The sequence below is a fragment of the Oncorhynchus clarkii genome, unplaced genomic scaffold (assembly GCF_045791955.1).
Source record: "Oncorhynchus clarkii lewisi isolate Uvic-CL-2024 unplaced genomic scaffold, UVic_Ocla_1.0 unplaced_contig_3033_pilon_pilon, whole genome shotgun sequence".
In the NCBI taxonomy this organism is placed as follows: domain Eukaryota; kingdom Metazoa; phylum Chordata; class Actinopteri; order Salmoniformes; family Salmonidae; genus Oncorhynchus; species Oncorhynchus clarkii.
This window is the reverse complement of record NW_027258360.1, coordinates 1-20,985: the sequence shown is the minus strand read 5'-3', so window position 1 is coordinate 20,985 and position 20,985 is coordinate 1. Positions and strand designations below refer to the sequence as shown.

Genomic DNA, 20,985 nt, shown 5'->3' with positions numbered 1-20,985 from the left:
TTACTTACCAAGACACACTGGAGTTACTTACCAAATATACACTGGAGTTACTTACCAAGATACACTGGAGTTACTTACCAATATACACTGGAGTTACTTACCAAGACACACTGGAGTTACTTACCAAGACACACTGGAGTTACTTACCAAGACACACTGGAGTTACTTACCAAGACACACTGGAGTTACTTACCAAGACACACTGGAGTTACTTACCAAGACACACTGGAGTTACTTACCAAATATACACTGGAGTTACTTACCAAGACACACTGGAGTTACTTACCAAATATACACTGGACTTACTTACCAAATATACACTGGAGTTACTTACCAAATATACACTGGAGTTACTTACGAAGATACACTGGAGTTACTTACCAAATATACACTGGAGTTACTTACCAAGATACACTGGAGTTACTTACCAAATATACACTGGAATTACTTACCTAGACACACTGGAGTTACTTACCAAGACACACTGGAGTTACTTACCAAGACAACATTGAATGTTCCTGAGTGGCCTAGTTACAGTTTTGAAAATCTATGGCAAGACTTGACAGAGCTTGAATAATTTAAAAAAAATTATAATGTGCAAATATTGTACAATCCAGGTTTGCAAAGCTCTTAAGAGACTTACCCAGAATAACTCACAGGTGTAATCGCTGCCAAAGGTGATTCTATCATTTATTGATTGAGGGGGTTTAATACTTATCTAATCAAGACATTTATTGATTGAGGGGGTTGAATACTTATCTAATCAAGACATTTATTGATTGAGGGGGTTGAATACTTATCTAATCAAGACATTTATTGATTGAGGGGGTTGAATACTTATCTAATCAAGACATTTATTGATCGAGGGGGTTGAATACTTATCTAATCAATACATTTATTGATTGAGGGGGTTGAATACTTATCTAATCAAGACATTTATTGATTGAGGGGGTTGAATACTTATCTAATCAAGACATTTATTGATCGAGGGGGTTGAATACTTATCTAATCAAGACATTTATTGATCGAGGGGGTTGAATACTTATCTAATCAATACATTTATTGATTGAGGGGGTTGAATACTTATCTAATCAATACATTTATTGATTAAGGGGGTTGAATACTTATCTAATCAAGACATTTATTGATTGAGGGGGTTGAATACTTATCTAATCAAGACATTTATTTTTTTCTCTTCCACTTTGACATTACAGAGTATTTCGTTGAAAACTAAAAAGACAATTAAATAACTGTTTATCCCACTTTGTAACACAACAACATGTGGAAAAAGTCAAGGGGTGTGAATACTTGCTGAAGACACTGCATGTGATATGCAAAATCTCTTTCCACACTCTTCCCTGGTGATATTTCAGGTAAATATATTTTGGGAGAAAGATATATTTCTCTGCTGTGTGGATTCTTTCAAGGCTTATCTCCTGTGTGTGTCAACTCATGTGTTTTCAGGCTCCATAAGTCCATAATAAAATGATTTCTCTGGGAACATTGGAAAGTCTTCTCTCCTGTGTTTATTCTCTTATGTGATTTCAGGCCCCCTAATGGTTAAACTCTTTTCACACTGGGAGTAGTTGTTTCGTCTAGCTGGTTTGGATGTCTCTGGCTGGGGTTTCACTGAGTCTGGTCTTTCTCCTGCCAAAGACAAACAGTGTTTGTTTAGACAGAGAAACCTGAATGGAAACTACATGATCCCTCCCGTAAACGTTTGCATTTTATGTGTTTTCTGAGTGTGAGGGATGCTGTAAATCAAGAGGCATGCTGTAAATCAAGAGGCTTGCTGTAAATCAAGAGGCATGCTGTAAATGAAGAGGCTTGCTGTAAAGAGGCTTGCTGTAAATCAAGAGCCATGCTGTAAATCAAGAGGCTTGCTGTAAATCAAGAGGCATGCTGTAAATCAAGAGGCATGCTGTAAATCAAGAGGCTTGCTGTAAATCAAGAGGCATGCTGTAAATCAAGAGGCATGCTGTAAATCAAGAGGCATGCTGTAAATCAGGAGGCATGCTGTAAATCAAGAGGCTTGCTGTAAATCAAGAGGCTTGCTGTAAATCAAGAGGCTTGCTGTAAATCAAGAGGCTTGCTGTAAATCAAGAGGCTTGCTGTAAATCAAGAGGCATGCTGTAAATCAAAGCCCTCACACTGTAAGACCCAATTTTATATATTAGCTGGTCATGTTGGCAATAGAATAAGTTGTCAATAGTGGCCCACCTGATTACGATTTCATAATGGAATTTTTGTTGGGATTCCGTAAACAACAGATACTGTGTGTTTGTGGGGACGTAGGGCTGTGTTCCAAACAGAAAACTACAACCTTTCAGTTCCTCAACGGCACAACTAGGAGAGCTCCAAAAAGCTCAATTTCATAGTTGAAGGCTCTTTCCTTGAGTCATAAAAGTGCAATGGAATGACTTAGGAACTGTGCACAGTTTAGAGAAGTGTGTGGCCACTTGGAGACAACAGGTAGACCTCTCAATCAAACGCTTGCAGTCTATTTACTTTTTTAACGTTGCACCTACCCCAAAATGTTCATGAATATTCTTATGCTACTGACTGGTATCCACAGTATTTCAGAGGTTGTTATTGACAAATGCTGCAAAAACTACAGTAAATGTAAAAGGCACACGAAATCACCAGTGTGGAGTCGTCACCTCTCTAATGTTAAGATTCAGTCTTGTGTCAGGGGAAGTGTTGAGTCGTCACCTCTCTAATGTTAGGATTCAGTCTTGTGTCAGGGGAGGTGTTGAGTCCTCACCTCTCTAATGTTAGGATTCAGTCTTGTGTCAGGGGAAGTGTTGAGTCGTCACCTCTCTAATGTTAGGATTCAGTCTTGTGTCAGGGGAGGTGTTGAGTCCTCACCTCTCTAATGTTAGGATTCAGTCTTGTGTCAGGGGAAGTGTTGAGTCCTCACCTCTCTAATGTTAGGATTCAGTCTGTTGTCAGGGGAAGTGTTGAGTCGTCACCTCTCTAATGTTAGGATTCAGTCTGTTGTCAGGGGAAGTGTGGAGTCCTCACCTCTCTAATGTTTGGATTCAGTCTTGTGTCAGGGGAAGTGTTGAGTCCTCACCTCTAATGTTAGGATTCAGTCTTATGTCAGGGGAGGTGTTGAGTCCTCACCTCTCTAATGTTAGGATTCAGTCTTGTGTCAGGGGAAGTGTTGAGTCCTCACCTCTCTAATGTTAGGATTCAGTCTTGTGTCAGGGGAAGTGTTGAGTCCTCACCTCTCTAATGTTAGGATTCAGTCTTGTGTCAGGGGAAGTGTTGAGTCCTCACCTCTCTAATGTTAGGATTCAGTCTTATGTCAGGGGAAGTGTTGAGTCCTCACCTCTAATGTTAGGATTCAGTCTTGTGTCAGGGGAAGTGTTGAGTCCTCACCTCTCTAATGTTAGGATTCAGTCTTGTGTCAGGGGCAGTGTTGAGTCGTCACCTCTAATGCTTGGATTCAGTCTTGTGTCAGGGGCAGTGTTGAGTCCTCACCTCTCTAATGTTAGGATTCAGTCTTGTGTCAGGGGCAGTGTTGAGTCGTCACCTCTCTAATGCTTGGATTCAGTCTTGTGTCAGGGGCAGTGTTGAGTCCTCACCTCTAATGCTTGGATTCAGTCTTGTGTCAGGGGCAGTGTTGAGTCCTCACCTCTAATGCTTGGATTCAGTCTTGTGTCAGGGGAAGTGTTGAGTCGTCACCTCTCTAATGCTTGGATTCAGTCTTGTGTCAGGGGCAGTGTTGAGTCCTCACCTCTAATGCTTGGATTCAGTCTTGTGTCAGGGGCAGTGTTGAGTCCTCACCTCTAATGCTTGGATTCAGTCTTGTGTCAGGTGAAGTGTTGAGTCCTCACTTCTATTGTTTGGATTCAGTCTTGTGTCAGGGGCTGTGTTGAGTCCTCACCTCTAATGCTTGGATTCAGTCTTGTGTCAGGTGAAGTGTTGAGTCCTCACTTCTATTGTTTGGATTCAGTCTTGTGTCAGGGGCAGTGTTGAGTCGTCACCTCTAATGCTTGGATTCAGTCTTGTGTCAGGGGCAGTGTTGAGTCCTCACTTCTATTGTTTGGATTCAGTCTTGTGTCAGGGGCAGTGTTGAGTCGTCACCTCTAATGCTTGGATTCAGTCTTGTGTCAGGGGAAGTGTTGAGTCGTCACCTCTAATGCTTGGATTCAGTCTTGTGTCAGGTGAAGTGTTGAGTCCTCACCTCTAATGTTAGGATTCAGTCTTGTGTCAGGGGAAGTGTTGAGTTCTCACCTCTCTAATGTTAGGATTCAGTCTTGTGTCAGGGGCAGTGTTGAGTCGTCACCTCTAATGTTAGGATTCAGTCTTGTGTCAGGGGAAGCGTTGAGTCCTTACCTTTGGTCTGATCATTTCCCAATGCTCTCCAAATTGTTATCTTTAAATTGCTACCATGGTCATGCGCTTTTTATATTTCTTCTGTTAGAAACATTGACATCTTGGCCCAATCCACACAGGACCATTTGCACCAGTCTAAAGGGTTGACCCAACTTTGTATTTTTCCCCAGAACAATCACATGACGCTATTTCATCTGGTTTATTTGTTTTAATCAATTTGATGTAAAAGTATTATGTCAAAAATGCCTATCTTCTCCCTTGGATTGAACTGTAGCCTCGTTGCATTACCTAGAGTACTAACCTGTGGTCCACGGTGGTACTGCAGGTGATCAACTCGTGTTTTATTCTTAAGATTTTTTTTTTACCAGTTGGGAGTGTACATAACATTAAGGACACCTTCCAAACTACATATTCTCTATCTCTTATACCTTATCTACCCCACTATCTATCTCCATCTCCTCTACTTCCATCTCTTCTACCCCATCATCTATCTCCATCTCCCTCTCCTCTACCCCATCTATCTATCTCCACCTCCTATATCCCCTCGATCTATCTCCATCTCCTATATCTAGCTACATCTCCTATATCTCCAATCTCCTATATCTATCTCCATCTCATATCTCCTCCATCTATCTCCATTCCACCATCTATCTCCATCTCCTCTATTCCACCATCTATCTCCATCGCCTCTATTCCACCATCTCCTCTATCTCGTGTCATAGTATACCCCTCTGTAGGGCTCCAGGAATGACACACACAGATACACACTGAGTGTGAGTTTAAAATGGGCAATTTAATCACAGAACATCTACATTCTTTCTGACATACTCCATATTCAGGTCATGTGTTGAAATAAAAAAACACATTTATTTTTGAGTCTGATTTTTATAATTTGACTTCATATCTCTTTCCACACTGGGAGCATTGATAACGTTTCTCTCAGGTGTGGACTTACATGCTCTTTCAGTTGCTTTAACCATGTAAGTTTAAATGCACAGTGGGAGCAGTGGTAAAGCTTCTCTTCAGAGTGTATTATTCAGGCTCCCTAACCAGATAAAACTCTTGCAACACTGGGAGCGGTGATGAGGCTCATCCTGTGTGTGTCCTCTCATGTCTTTTCAGGTCCCCTAACCGGGTATAACTCTTTACACACTGAGAGCATTGGAAAAGCTTCTCTCCTGAGTGTGTCCTCTTGTGTGATTTTAGGCACCATGATGAGGAAAATCTAATTTCACACTGGGAGCAGTGGTAAGGCTTCTCCCCTGTATGTATTCTCTCGTGTCTTTTCATGCTCCCAAACTCTGTAAAACTCTTTTCACACTGGGAACATTGGAAAGGTTTTTCACCTTTGTGTGTCCTCTCATGCCTTTTTAGGTTCACTAGCTGGGTAAATATCTTTTCACAGTATGAGCAGTGGTAGGGCTTCTCCCCTGTGTGTGTTCTCAAATGCCTTTTCAGGTTCCCTAACTGGATAAAACTCTTTCCACACTGGGAACATCGGTAGGGCCTCTCTGCAGTGTGTGTTCTTTTATGCTTTAGCAGGTCTCCTGATGAGAAAAAAGTATTTTCACAGTGGGAACAGTGGTAAGGTTTCTCTCTTGTGTGCGATCTCTCGTGTATTTTCAGGCTCCCTAATTGGGTAAAACTTTTATCACACTGGGAACATTGGAAAGGCTTTTCTCCGGTGTGTATTCTTTCATGTTCTTTTAGGTAACATAACCACTTAAAACTCTTTACACAGTGGGGACACTGGTGTGGTCTCACTGGTTTGGGCGTCTCTAGGTCTTGTTCCCTTGAAGTACTCTTCCTGCTGTCAGAGTGAGAGTGTGGTCTCTCTCCTGCAAAAGACAAACAGTGTATTTAGGTAAATACTAAACGGGGACCTGAATAACACCTGCACATGATAAAACTGTCTTCCTCTGAGGTTTAATCCAGAATAGATCCCTCAATAACCTGAGGTCAGCATTTTAGGTTGTTTAATCCAAATCAAAATTATAATTGGTTGTCTTGATTCTGTCCTCTTCCTCATTTGAAAATAAACTGAAAGTCAAGATTTCAACTAAATGTCACGAAATCAGACATTAGTTGTAATAATAAAGGACATAAAATGTGGAGAGATTTCAATCAGAACAGTCTGACATTTTAGTAATTTAGCTCTTCTTTTCACAAGAGCCATTAGATTGACTTGCCCCCCTATACCTTATAGCTGAAATATTAAGGACCTAATTAAAGGACTACGTGTCTCCCTATACCTTATAGCTGAAATATTAAGGACTTAATTAAGGACTGTGTCTCCCTACACCTTATAGCTGAAATATTAAGGACCTAATTAAGGACTGTGTCTCCCTATACCTTATAGCTGAAATATTAAGGACCTAATTAAGGACTACGTGTCTCCCTATACCTTATAGCTGAAATATTAAGGACCTAATTAAGGACTACGTGTCTCCCTATACCTTATAGCTTAAATATTAAGGACCTAATCAAGGACTACGTGTCTCCCTTATAGCTGAAATATTAAGGACCCAATGAAGGAATGACTATGTGTCTCCCTATACCTTATAGCTGAAATATTAAGGACCTAATGAAGGAATGACTAAGTGTCTCCCTATACCTTATAGCTGAAATATTAAGGACCTAATGAAGGACTGTGTGTCTCCCTATACCGTATAGCTGAAATATTAAGGACCTAATTAAGGACTGTGTCTCCCTATACCTTATAGCTGAAATATTAAGGACCTAATTAAGGACTACGTGTCTCCCTATACCTTATAGCTGAAATATTAAGGACCTAATTAAGGACTGTGTCTCCCTATACCTTATAGCTGAAATATTAAGGACCTAATTAGGGACTGTGTCTCCCTTATAGCTGAAATATTAAGGACCTAATGAAGGACTGTGTGTCTCCCTATACCTTATAGCTGAAATATTAAGGACCTAATTAAGGACTGTGTCTCCCTATACCTTATAGCTGAAATATTAAGGACATAATTAAGGACTAAGTGTCTCCCTATACCTTATAGCTGAAATATTAAGGACTACATGTCTCCCTATACCTTATAGCTGAAATATTAAGGACCTATCACAGGACTACGTGTCTCCCTATACCTTATAGCTGAAATATTAAGGACTATGTGTCTCCCTATACCTTATAGCTGAAATATTAAGGACCTAATGAAGGACTACATGTCTCCCTATACCTTATAGCTGAAATATTAAGGACCTAATTAAGGACTACGTGTCTCCCTATACCTTATAGCTGAAATATTAAGGACTATGTGTCTCCCTATACCTTATAGCTGAAATATTAAGGACCTAATGAAGGACTGTGTGTCTCCCTATACCTTTTAGCTGAAATATTAAGGGCCTAATTAAGGACTGTGTCTCCCTATACCTTATAGCTGAAATATTAAGGACCTAATTAGGGACTGTGTCTCCCTTATAGCTGAAATATTAAGGACCTAATGAAGGACTGTGTGTCTCCCTATACCTTATAGCTGAAATATTAAGGACCTAATGAAGGACTGTGTGTCTCCCTATACCTTATAGCTGAAATATTAAGGACCTAATTAAGGACTGTGTCTCCCTATACCTTATAGCTGAAATATTAAGGACCTAATTAAGGACTGTGTCTCCCTATACCTTATAGCTGAAATATTAAGGTCCTAATTAAGGACTGTGTCTCACTCTACCTTATAGCTGAAATATTAAGGACCTAATTAAGGACTACGTGTCTCCCTATACCTTATAGCTGAAATATGAAGGACCTAATTAAGGACTACGTGTCTCCCTATACCTTATAGCTGAAATATTAAGGACTATGTGTCTCCCTATACCTTATAGCTGAAATATTAAGGGCCTAATTAAGGACTGTGTCTCCCTATACCTTATAGCTGAAATATTAAGGACCTAATCAAGGACTACATGTCTCCCTATACCTTATAGCTGAAATATTAAGGACCTAATCAAGGACTACGTGTCTCCCTTATAGCTGAAATATTAAGGACCTAATGAAGGAATGACTATGTGTCTCCCTATACCATATAGCTGAAATATTAAGGACCTAATGAAGGAATGACTAAGTGTCTCCCTATACCTTAGAGCTGAAAGATTAAAGACCTAATGAAGGACTGTGTGTCTCCCTATACCTTATAGCTGAAATATTAAGGACCTATCACAGGACTACGTGTCTCCCTATACCTTATAGCTGAAATATTAAGGACCTAATTAAGGACTACATGTCTCCCTTATAGCTGAAATATTAAGGACCTAATGAAGGACTACGTGTCTCCCTATACCTTATAGCTGAAATATTAAGGACCTATCACAGGACTACGTGTCTCCCTATACCTTATAGCTGAAATATTAAGGACCTAATTAAGGACTGTGTCTCCCTTATAGCTGAAATATTAAGGACCTAATGAAGGACTGTGTGTCTCCCTATACCTTATAGATGAAATATTAAGGACATAATGAAGGACTATGTGTCTCCCTATACCTTATAGCTGAAATATTAAGGACCTAATTAAGGACTATGTGTCTCCCTATACCTTATAGCTGAAATATTAAGGACCTAATTAAGGACTGTGTCTCCCTATACCTTATAGCTGAAATATTAAGGACGTAATTAAGGACTACGTGTCCCCCTATACCTTATAGCTGAAATATTAAGGACCTAATTAAGGACTAAGTGTCTCCCTATACCTTATAGCTGAAATATTAAGGACTATGTGTCTCCCTATACCTTATAGCTGAAATATTAAGGACCTAATTAAGGACTGTGTCTCCCTATACCTTATAGCTGAAATATTAAGGACCTAATTAAGGACTACGTGTCTCCCTATACCTTATAGCTGAAATATTAAGGACCTATCACAGGACTAGGCGTCTCCCTATACCTTATAGCTGAAATATTAAGGACCTATCACAGGACTAGGTGTCTCCCTATACCTTATAGCTGAAATATTAAGGACTACGTGCCTCCCTATACCTTATAGCTGAAATATTAAGGACCTAATTAAGGACTAAGTGTCTCTCTATACCTTATAGCTGAAATATTAAGGACCTAATTAAGGACTAAGTGTCTCCCTATACCTTATAGCTGAAATATTAAGGACCTAATTAAGGACTACGTGTCTCCCTATACCTTATAGTATAACTAATGGGGATCCCTAATAAACCCCAGGAAGAGTAGCTGTTGCCTTGGCAGGAACTAATGGGGATCCCTAATAAACCCCAGGAAGAGTAGCCGCTGCCTTGGCAGGAACTAATGGGGATCCATAATAAACCCCAGGAAGAGTAGCCGCTGCCTGGGCAGGAACTAATGGGGATCCATAATATATCCCAGGAAGAGTAGCTGTTGCCTTGGCAGGAACTAATGGGGATCCCTAATAAACCCCAGGAAGAGTAGCCGCTGCCTTGGCAGGAACTAATGGGGATCCCTAATAAACCCCAGGAAGAGTAGCTGCTGCCTTGGCAGGAACTAATGGGGATCCCTAATAAACCCCAGGAAGAGTAGCCGCTGCCTTGGCAGGAACTAATGGGGATCCATAATATATCCCAGGAAGAGTAGCCGCTGCCTTGGCAGGAACTAATGGGGATCCATAATAAACCCCAGGAAGAGTAGCCTCTGCCTGGGCAGCAGCTAATGGGGATCCATAATAAACCCCAGGAAGAGTAGCCTCTGCCTGGGCAGCAGCTAATGGGGATCCATAATAAACCCCAGGAAGAGTAGCCTCTGCCTGGGCAGGAACTAATGGGGATCCATAATAACCTTAGGAAGAGTAGCCGCTGCCTTGGCAGGAACTAATGGGGATCCATAATAAACCCCAGGAAGAGTAGCCGCTGCCTGGGCAGGAACTAATGGGGATCCCTAATAAACCCCAGGAAGAGTAGCCGCTGCCTTGGCAGGAACTAATGGGGATCCCTAATAAACCCCAGGGAGAGTAGCTGCTGCCTTGGCAGGAACTAATGGGGATCCCTAATAAACCCCAGGAAGAGTAGCCGCTGCCTTGGCAGGAACTAATGGGGATCCCTAATAAACCCCAGGAAGAGTAGCCGCTGCCTTGGCAGGAACTAATGGGGATCCATAATATATCCCAGGAAGAGTAGCCGCTGCCTTGGCAGGAACTAATGGGGATCCATAATAAACCCCAGGAAGAGTAGCCTCTGCCTGGGCAGCAGCTAATGGGGATCCATAATAAACCCCAGGAAGAGTAGCCTCTGCCTGGGCAGCAGCTAATGGGGATCCATAATAAACCCCAGGAAGAGTAGCCTCTGCCTGGGCAGCAGCTAATGGGGATCCATAATAAACCCCAGGAAGAGTAGCCTCTGCCTGGGCAGCAGCTAATGGGGATCCCTAATAAACCCCAGGAAGAGTAGCCTCTGCCTGGGCAGCAGCTAATGGGGATCCATAATAAACCCCAGGAAGAGTAGCCTCTGCCTGGGCAGCAGCTAATGGGGATCCATAATAAACCCCAGGAAGAGTAGCCTCTGCCTGGGCAGCAGCTTATGGGGATCCATAATAAACCCCAGGAAGAGTAGCCTCTGCCTGGGCAGCAGCTAATGGGGATCCATAATAAACCCCAGGAAGAGTAGCCTCTGCCTGGGCAGCAGCTAATGGGGATCCCTAATAAACCCCAGGAAGAGTAGCCTCTGCCTGGGCAGCAGCTAATGGGGATCCCTAATAAACCCCAGGAAGAGTAGCCTCTGCCTGGGCAGCAGCTAATGGGGATCCATAATAAACCCCAGGAATAGTAGCCTCTGCCTGGGCAGCAGCTAATGGGGATCCATAATAAACCCCAGGAAGAGTAGCCTCTGCCTGGGCAGCAGCTAATGGGGATCCATAATAAACCCCAGGAAGAGTAGCCTCTGCCTGGGCAGCAGCTAATGGGGATCCATAATAAACCCCAGGAAGAGTAGCCGCTGCCTGGGCAGCAGCTAATGGGGATCCCCAATGAAATAAAAATACATAACAGCACTTACAGTAGACCGGGGCATCTCTGGCAGGGCAGACATTTTTCGAACTGACTTGTTGGAAAGGTGCCATCCTATGACGGTGCCATGTTGAAAGTCACTGAGCTCTTCAATAAGGCCATTCTACTCCCAACGTTTGTCTATGGAGATTGCATGGCGGTGTGCTCGATTTTATACACCTGTCAGCAACAGGTGTGGCTGAAATAGCTGAATCCACTAATTTGAAGGGGTGTCCACATACTTTTGTATATGATAGTATATTATTAAACATACTTTACAAACATGGGTGTTTTGGAGATCTGGGTGTTTTGTGCGCATCTGCAGGACAAAAATAAGCTATACTTACTGGTGTTAATCAGATCTTTTTCAGTCTCCTCCTCCTCTTTCACTCCCAAAACGTCTTCCTCCTCTTTTATTGAGATAGCCTCCTCTTCCACACTAGAAGGTTCTTCCTCTTCTTTCACTATAACATCCTCCTCCTCTTCCTTTTTTATTCTGAAATCTTCTACCCACTCCTCTTCCACTCCAAATGTAACATGATCTTCCTCCTTTATCGTTCTGGAAGCTTCTTCCTCTCCTTTTACTGTAATATCCTCCTCTTTCACGACAATGTTCAGCCCCAGAGCTTCTCTCTCCGCCCAGCAGACATCATCTTCTTTAGCAGGGGAGGAATAGTTTAGTGAGCTCATGGTTGGGGTTGTTAGCTAGTTTGCATTAGCGACTAGCTTAGTGCTAGGCTGAGTAAAAATGTCAACAAACTGAACAAGCAAATTACTTTTAAGTTAACTGGTATATACGTTAACAGGATTGTGTTTAAAAAGAACTTCAAAGTTTCGGTTTTATGTTGGCTAGCAAGCTGCCGAAGGGGTTGAATCGGTAGCTTTGTTGTTGTTGTTGTTGAAGATGTGTCCCGTCCACTAGATTATACGTCACCCAAGAAGCGCCACCTGAAAGACTCACATCGCCTGCTGCTGACTAGTGGGTAACGGAGTTTAGAAACAAACGAAAACAATGTCATAAAAATGTACAGACAATATTTCTAGACTTAGATCTGAATATGAGTATGTACATTATAAACTAGAATAGTAATTGTTAAAAAAACCTAGCTAAGCCAATGTTATAATATAATATATAATCTCAATTGGCTTCCATGAGAGTGCAGCACTAATTACATAGGTCCATTATCTTCAACACTTACTGTTGTGAAGGGTTATGGCACTCTTACATACATGACACTAATTGCCTCCAATTACCAAAGGCCACACCCCTTCCCTCCACACCTGTTCCCACTCCCTTAATCACCTCTCCTCTACATTTTTCACTCCTGTTTCCCCATATAAGCATAATGATTCTTCCTGAGCACTAGTAATCTGTCATGTTTGGTGTTGCCATAGTAATCTGTCATGCTTGGTGTTGCCATAGTAATCTGTCATGCTTGGTGTTGCCATAGTAATCTGCCACGCTTGGTGTTGCCATAGTAATCTGTCACTCTTGGTGTTGCCATAGTAATCTTCCACGCTTGGTGTTGCCATAGTAATCCGTCATGCTTGTTGACGTCATAGTAATAGTTAATGCTTAGTGTTGCCATAGTATTGGGTCATGCTTGATTATGCCATAGTAATGTGTCATACCCCATAATGAGGACCTAAAAAAACAGGTTTTTAGGCATATTTTAAAACAACATAAATACCTTATTTACATAAGTATTCAGACCCTTTGCTATGAGACTCACAACTGAGCTCAGGTTGCATCCTGTTTCCATTGATCATCCTTGAGATGTTTCTACAACTTGATTGGATTCCACCTGTGGTAAATTGAATTGATTGGACATGATTTGGAAAGACACACCCCTGTCTATATAAGGTCCCACAGTTGACAGTTCAGCAAAAAAAAAAAAAAAAACAAGCCGTGAGGTCGAGGGGATCGTGTCGAAGCACAGATGTGGGGAAGGGTAACAATAAAAAAAGTCTGCAGCATTGAAGGACCTTAAGAACAAAGTGGCCTCCATCTTAAATGGAAGAAGTTTGGAACCACCAAGACTCTTCCTAGAGCCGAGAACATTGTCAAATCTGTATACTTGGACTTTGATTGAGCTTTTCTAGTATTAGTAGCCATTTTATAAGTTCAACATTTGCAAAACAACCAGTTTTCAAAGTTTCTGATTTTTGCAATGTTACGTAGATGGAAAAAAAAGCTGTCCTTGAAACAGTCTTGATATGTTTGTCAAAAGAGAGATCAGGGTGTGTACCTTCGTCAGATAAGCACCAATCGGGGTCAAACAAAGCTAGCTAGATAGCCAATATTCTTATAATGTTTGTCCAAAAGGAAAAGGCATCCTGTCGCACAAGGTTAATCATTGGCTATCTAGCTAACAGAGATGCTGTCGCACAAGGTTAATCATTGGCTATCTAGCTAACAGAGATGCTGTCGCACAAGGTTAATCATTGGCTATCTAGCTAACAGAGATGCTGTCGCACAAGGTTAATCATTGGCTATCTAGCTAACAGAGATGCTGTCGCACAAGGTTAATCATTGGCTATCTAGCTAACAGAGATGCTGTCGCACAAGGTTAATCGTTGGCTATCTAGCTAACAGAGATGCTGTCGCACAAGGTTAATCATTGGCTATCTAGCTAACAGAGATGCTCGTTCTAGGTCCCAAGAAACAAAGAGATCTTCTGTTGAATCTGACAATTAATCTTGATGGTTGTACAGTCGTCTCAAATAAAACTGTGAAGGACCTCGGCGTTACTCTGGACCCTGATCTCTCTTTTGACGAACATATCAAGACTGTTTCAAGGACAGCTTTTTTTCCATCTACGTAACATTGCAAAAAAATCAGACACTTTCTGTCCAAAAATGTTGCAGAAAAATGTATCCATTCATCCAGGTTAGACTACTGCAATGCACTACTTTCCGTCTACCCGGATAAAGCACTAAAACTGCTGCTCCAGTTTCAATTGTTCTGCCTGCGGCTATGGAACCCTGACCTGTTCACGGGACGTGCTACCTGTCCCAGACCTGCTGTTTTCAACTCTCTAGAGACAGCAGGAGCGGTAGAGATACTCTCAATGATCGGCTATGAAAAGCCAACGGACCGTTTACTCCTGAGGAGCTGACTTGTTGCACCCACGACAACTACTGTGAATATTATTATTTGACCATGCTGGTCATTTATGAACATTTGAACATCTTGGCCATGTTCTGTTATAATCTCCACCCGGCACAGCCAGAAGAGGACTGGCCACCCCTCATAGCCTGGTTTCTCTCTAGGTTTCTTCCTAGGTTTTGGCCTTTCTAGGGAGTTTTTCCTAGCCACCGTGCTTCTACACCTGCATTGCTTGCTGTTTGGGGTTTTAGGCTGCGTTTCTGTACAGCACTTTGATAAATCAGCTGATGTAAGAACGGCTATATAGATACATTTGATTTGATTTGATCAAATGAAGACCGGCCGCGTCGTCGGCATGACATGAAGGCGTCGCTCTCTGACCAAAATGTTGTATCCTATAGAATATCCTACACCCCTAATGATATACTGGAGTCTGGTTACGTTCTAGGATCTCTGAGGAGTACATACAAATGTGACTTGACTGGTTGAAACAACGTTTAGGGTTACATTTTCAGATTCCTTTCTTTGCAAATTGAACGAGTGGAAATACAAAATTGATTGTGCTATATGGACCTTTTTAGGGTATGAAAAAGGACACTATGTTTCTCTGGGACCCTTTGGATGTTAAATCAGAGCAAGATTTCAGAATGAAAGAACACATTTCACCTTCAGAGGGGAATTTATCAAACCTATCGCGGTGAAAAAAAAAAGTGTTTTGTTGTTAGGAGCTCTCCTCAAACAATAGCATGGCATTTTTTTTGCAGCTACTGTAAATTGGACAGTGCAGTTATATTAACGAGAATTTAAGCTTTCAGACGAAATAAGACACTTATATGTACCGACATTTGTTGTTTCTCTAAAATCTGCGATCGTGACACAAGGCGCTGCATGATTTACAACTGTCCCGTTAACAGGACGCCGATCACTAAGAAGTTTTAATAACAAATTATTATTTACAATGACGGCCTACCAAAAGGCCTTCTGCAGGGATGGGGGCTGGGATTAAAAATAAATTAAATTTAAAAAAATAGGACAAAACACATCACGACAAGAGAGACACCACAAAACTACATAGAGACCTAAGAACAACATAGCAAGGCAGCAGCACATGACAACACAGCATGGTAGCAACACCACATGACAGCAACATGGTAGCAGCACAAAACATGGTACAAACATTATTGGGCACAGACAACAGCACAAAGGGCAAGAAGGTAGAGCCAACAATACATCACGTGAAGCAGCCATAACTGTCAGTAAGAGTGTCTATGATGGAGTCTGTGAATGAAGAGATGGAGATAAACCTGTCAGTAAGAGTGTCCATGACGAAGTCTTTGAATGAAGAGATGGAGATAAAACTGTCCAGTTTGAGTGTTTGTTGCAGCTCATTCCAGTCGCTAGCTGCAGCGAACTGAAAAGAGGAGCGACCCAGGGATGTGTGTGCTTTGAGGACCTTTAACAGAATGTGACTGGCAGAACGGGTGTTGTATGTGGAGGATGAGGGCTGCAGTAGGTATGTCAGATAGGGGTGAGTGAGGCCTAAGAGGGTTTTTATAAATAAGCATCAACCAGTGGGTCTTGCGACGGGTATACAGAGATGACCAGCTTACAGAGGAGTATAGAGTGCAGTGATGTGTCCTATAAGGAGCATTGGTGGCAAATCTGATGGCCGAATGGTAAAAAACATCTAGCCGCTTGAGAGTGCCCTTACCTGTCGATCTATAAATTATGTCTCTGTAATCTAGCATGGGTAGGATGGTCATCTGAATCAGGGTTAGTTTGGCAGCTGGGGTGCAAGAGGAGCGATTACAATAGATGAAACCAAGTCTAGATTTAACCTTAGCCTGCAGCTTTGATATGTGCTGAGAGAAGGAAAGTGTACCGTCTAGCCATACTCCCAAGTACTTGTATGAGGTGACTACATCAAGCTCTAAACCCTCAGAGGTTATGTAATCACACCGGTGGGGAGGGGAATTCTTCCTACCAAACCACATGACCTTTGTTTTGGAGGTGTACAGAACAAGGTTAAGGGCAGAGAAAGCTTGTTGGACATTAAGAAAGGCTTTGTTGTAGAGTGTTTAACACAAAATCCGGGGAGGGGCCAGCTGAGTATAAGACTATCATCTGCATATAAATGGGTGAGAGAGCATTCTACTGCCTGAGCTTTGTTGTTGATGTAAATTGAGAAGAGTGTGGGGCCTAGGATTGAGCCTTGGGGTACTCCCTTGGTGACAGGCAGTGACAGAGACAGCAGATGTTCTGACTTTATACACTACACTCTTTGAGAGCAGTAGTTAGCAAACCAGGCCAAAGAGCCCTCAGAGACACCAATACTCCTTAGCCGGCCCACAAGAAGGGAATGGTCTACCGTATCAAAAGCTTTGGCCAAGTCAATAGAAATAGCAGCACAACATTGCTTAGAATCAAGGGCAATGGTGACATCATTTAGAACCTTTAATGTTGCAATAACATATTCATAACCTGAGTGGAAAACAGATTGAATGTAGATATATATATAATGAACAGACTAGGTCTATACTGCTCCTGCATGGTGTAACAATACATCATGTAGATGTATATAATGAACAGACTAGGTCTATACTGCTCCTACATGGTGTAACAATACATCATGTATATAATGAACAGACTAGGTCTATACTGCTCCTACATGGTGTTACAATACATCATGTAGATGTATATAATGATCTATTGGTGTTCCACAATAAAACATTTTCAAACACAATATTTTGCATTAATCAAATCCTTTTTACAATCAACACCTGAGTTTTCTCTGACACGGTGGAATAATACCAATGGGAATATTCACGAGGTAGTGAATGTTTTTCATGTCAACAACTTAACGTCATCAGAACTACGTCGTCACATTTTCATACAACTTTTAGCTTGATGAATCGTACAATAAAAATGAATGAAATGAAACAACTACATTCAAGAGATTAAAGGTTAAAACAAAGAAATGCAACTTCCAATAAATCTACTTAATTATTTACATTTTGAAATATCCAAAAATCATAAAATGAACATCTAAGGCTTGATACTATCCAATCAATCAAAGTTCCTAATCAAAACAAAATGTTAATATCAGATTTTTTATATATGATCATGGTCTCGATAAAAAAATTAAAAAGTAGACCTATTCTTTTTTTCGAAAGCTTTCATACATACAATTTGGTTTAGTGTGGCATAAACAAAAACACATTCTTAATCAAAAAATAAGTCAGAACACAGCCTCTCTATTCTCTCATGTGATTTCAGGTCCTCTGACTGGGAAAATGTATTTCCACATTGAGAGCAGTGGTATGTCTTCTCCTCCTGTGTATGTATTCTTTCGTGCTTATTCAGATGCCTTAACCGGGTAAAACTCTTTTCACACTGGGAGCAGTGGTAGGCCTTATCCCCTCCTGCGTGTGTCCTCTCATGCTGGTTCAGGTTTCCTAACTGGGTAAAACTCTTTCCACACAAGGAGCACTGGTAGGGCTTTTCACGCGTGTGTATCCACTCATGCTTTTTCAGGCACCCCCACCATGTAAAACTCTTTTCACAATAGGAACAGTGGTACGGCTTCTCTCCTGTGTGTACCCTCTCATGTGTTCTTAGGTTCCCTAACTGGGTAAAACTCTTTTCACAGTGGGAACAGTGATATGGCTTCTCTCCTGTGTGTGCTCTCTCATGCGTTCTCAGGTACCATAAACTGATAAATATTTTTCTACACTGGGAGCAGTGGTAGGTCTTCTCTGCTGAGTGTGTTTTCTCGTGTTTTTTCAGGCTCCCTGAATGGGTAAAACTCTGTCCACATTGGGAACAGTGATGAGGCTTCACTCCAGAGTGTATTCGCTCATGTATTTTCAGGTAACATAAACGGGTAAAACTCTTGCCACACTGGAAGCAGTGGTGAGGATTTTCTCCTGTGTGTGTTCTCTTATGTCGTTTCAGGCTGTCTATCTGGCAAAACCTCTTCCCAAAGTCTGAGCGGTGGTTAGGCTTTTCTCCTGTGTGTGTTCTCCCATGCTCTTTTAGTGTCCATAACCTCTTAAAACTCTTTCCACAATGGGAGGTGTGGTGTCGTCCCGCTGGTTTGGGCGTCTCTGGGTCTGGTTCCCTTGAAGGACTCTTCCCGCTGTCAGAGTGAGAGTCTGGCCTCTCTCCTGCCAAATACAAACAGAGTATTTGGTTAAACAGCCCTAACTGAAACCGCCACATGATTAAACTATGAGGTTTAATCCAGACTAGATCCCTCATAAAATGGTACATTTGGATCTTGAATGCTGAATGGTTGATAGCTGTTAGTTAATCACGATGATCCACAGGTAATGCCTGTAGACAGTTCCATTCTACACATCCACTGTCCCATCAGCCCAGCCAGGCAATTTATAAACTAAGCTCCACTCTGAAAAAATATTTTGACATTATTACCAATTAGCTTCTAGTCTCCAACTCAATCATCAAGTTTACTGACAATACAACAGTGGTAGACCTGATTACCAGCAACAATGAGACAGCTTAAAGGGAGGTGGTGAGGGCCCTGGCGGAGTGGTGCCAGGAATATAACCTCTCCCTCAACGTCAACAAAACCAAGGAGCTGATCGGGGACTTCAGGCGACAGCAGAGAGAACATGCCCCTATCATATCAATGGGCCACAGTCAAAAGTTAAGTTCCTCTGCTTGCACATCACCGACAACCTAAAATGGTTCATTCACAAAGACAGTGTGGTGAAGAAGGCGCAAAAGCACCTCTTCAACCTCAGGAGGCTAAAGACCCTAAAACCCTGACAAACTTCTAAAGATGCACCAGGAGAGCATCCTGCTGGGCTGTATCACCGCCTGGTACAGCAATTGCACCGTTTGCAATCGCAGTGCTCTCCAGAGGGTGGTGCGGTCAGCCCAACACATTACCAGGGGGCACACTGCCCTCCAGGACATCTACAGCACCTGGTGTCACAGGAAGGCCAAGAATTGCCAAGAATCATCAAGGATCCCGAGCCACAGCATGTTCACCCTTCTACCATCTAGAAGGCCGGCGGCAGTACAGCTGCATCAAAGCTGGGACAGACACACTGAAAAACAGCTTCTATCTCCATGCCATCAGAGAGTTAAATATTCACCACTAGCAGGCCTCCTACCAGTACCCTTCCCTGAACTTAGTCACTGTTACCACCCGGCTACCACCCGATACTCTACCCTGCACCATAGAGACTGCTGCCCTATGTACATAGTCATTGAACACTGGTCACTTTAATATTTACATAATGTTTTACCCACTTCATATGTATATAGTGTATTCTAGTTATGGCTCATCCTATATAACTAACGCTGTACCCACAGTTTTTATTCAGATACTGTCCATAAACACCATTATATATATTTATATTCTGGACTCTGGCAATTGCTCGTTCTGATACTTCTTAATTTCTTTCTTCAAATGTTTTGGATTTGTGTGTATTGTTTGGTATTAGGTTTTGCTAGGTATTACTGCACTGTTGGAGCTGGAAACATAAGCATTTCTACACCTGGGATAACATCTACAAGTATGTATACGTGATCAAATAAAATGTGTGTAGATGAATGCCCTTTTAAAGCCACACAGTTCAACAACAGTAGCGTTTGTGCCCATGTTTTTAAGACAGCACTCACTGGTGTTCATTAAATCTCCAGTCTCCTCTAATGTGACAATCTCCCCCTCCTTCAATTCCAAAACTTCTTTGTCAGTCATCCTCCCCCTCCTCCTTTCACTACAAAAACTGCATCCAACCTCCTCCTCTTCTTCTTTCACATTAACATCCTCCTCTTCTTCTTTCACATTAACATCCTCCTCTTCTTCTTTCACATTAACATCCTCCTCTTCTTCTTTCACATTAACATCCTCCTCTTCTTATTCTTTCACATTAACATCCTCCTCTTCTTCTTCTTTCACATTAACATCCTCCTCTTCTTCTTCTTTCACATTAACATCCTCCTCCTCTTCTTCTTTCACATTAACATCCTCCTCCTCTTCTTCTTTCACATTAACATCCTCCTCCTCTTCTTCTTTCACATTAACATCCTCCTCCTCTTCTTCTTTCACATTAACATCCTCCTCCTCTTCTTTCACATTAACATCCTCCTCTTCTTCTTCTTTCACATTAACATCCTCCTCTTCTTCTTTCACATTAACATCCTCCTCCTCTTCTTCTTTCACATTAACATCCTCCTCTTCTTCTTCTTTCACATTAACATCCTCCTCTTCTTCTTCTTTCACATTAACATCCTCCTCTTCTTCTTCTTTCACATTAACATCCTCCTCTTCTTCTTCTTTCACATTAACATCCTCCTCCTCTTCTTCTTTCACATTAACATCCTCCTCCTCTTCTTCTTTCACATTAACATCCTCCTCCTCTTCTTCTTTCACATTAACATCCTCCTCCTCTTCTTCTTTCACATTAACATCCTCCTCCTCTTCTTTCACATTAACATCCTCCTCCTCTTCTTCTTTCACATTAACATCCTCCTCCTCTTCTTCTTTCACATTAACATCCTCCTCCTCTTCTTTCACATTAACAT

At 41.7% G+C, this 20,985-nt stretch overlaps 1 protein-coding gene across 1 annotated transcript; it reads right to left on the bottom strand.

Moving 5' to 3' along the window:
- Positions 1–5,433: 5,433 nt before the first annotated feature.
- On the bottom strand, positions 5,434–20,857 carry LOC139396801 (zinc finger protein 431-like; the record flags this gene model as incomplete). The annotated part of the gene is made up of 4 exons (XM_071143719.1): positions 5,434–6,044; positions 17,868–18,593; positions 20,080–20,149; positions 20,576–20,857. Coding segments are annotated over 4 exons (1,689 nt in total), but the record flags the coding sequence as incomplete, so codon positions are not given.
- Positions 20,858–20,985: the final 128 nt, after the last annotated feature.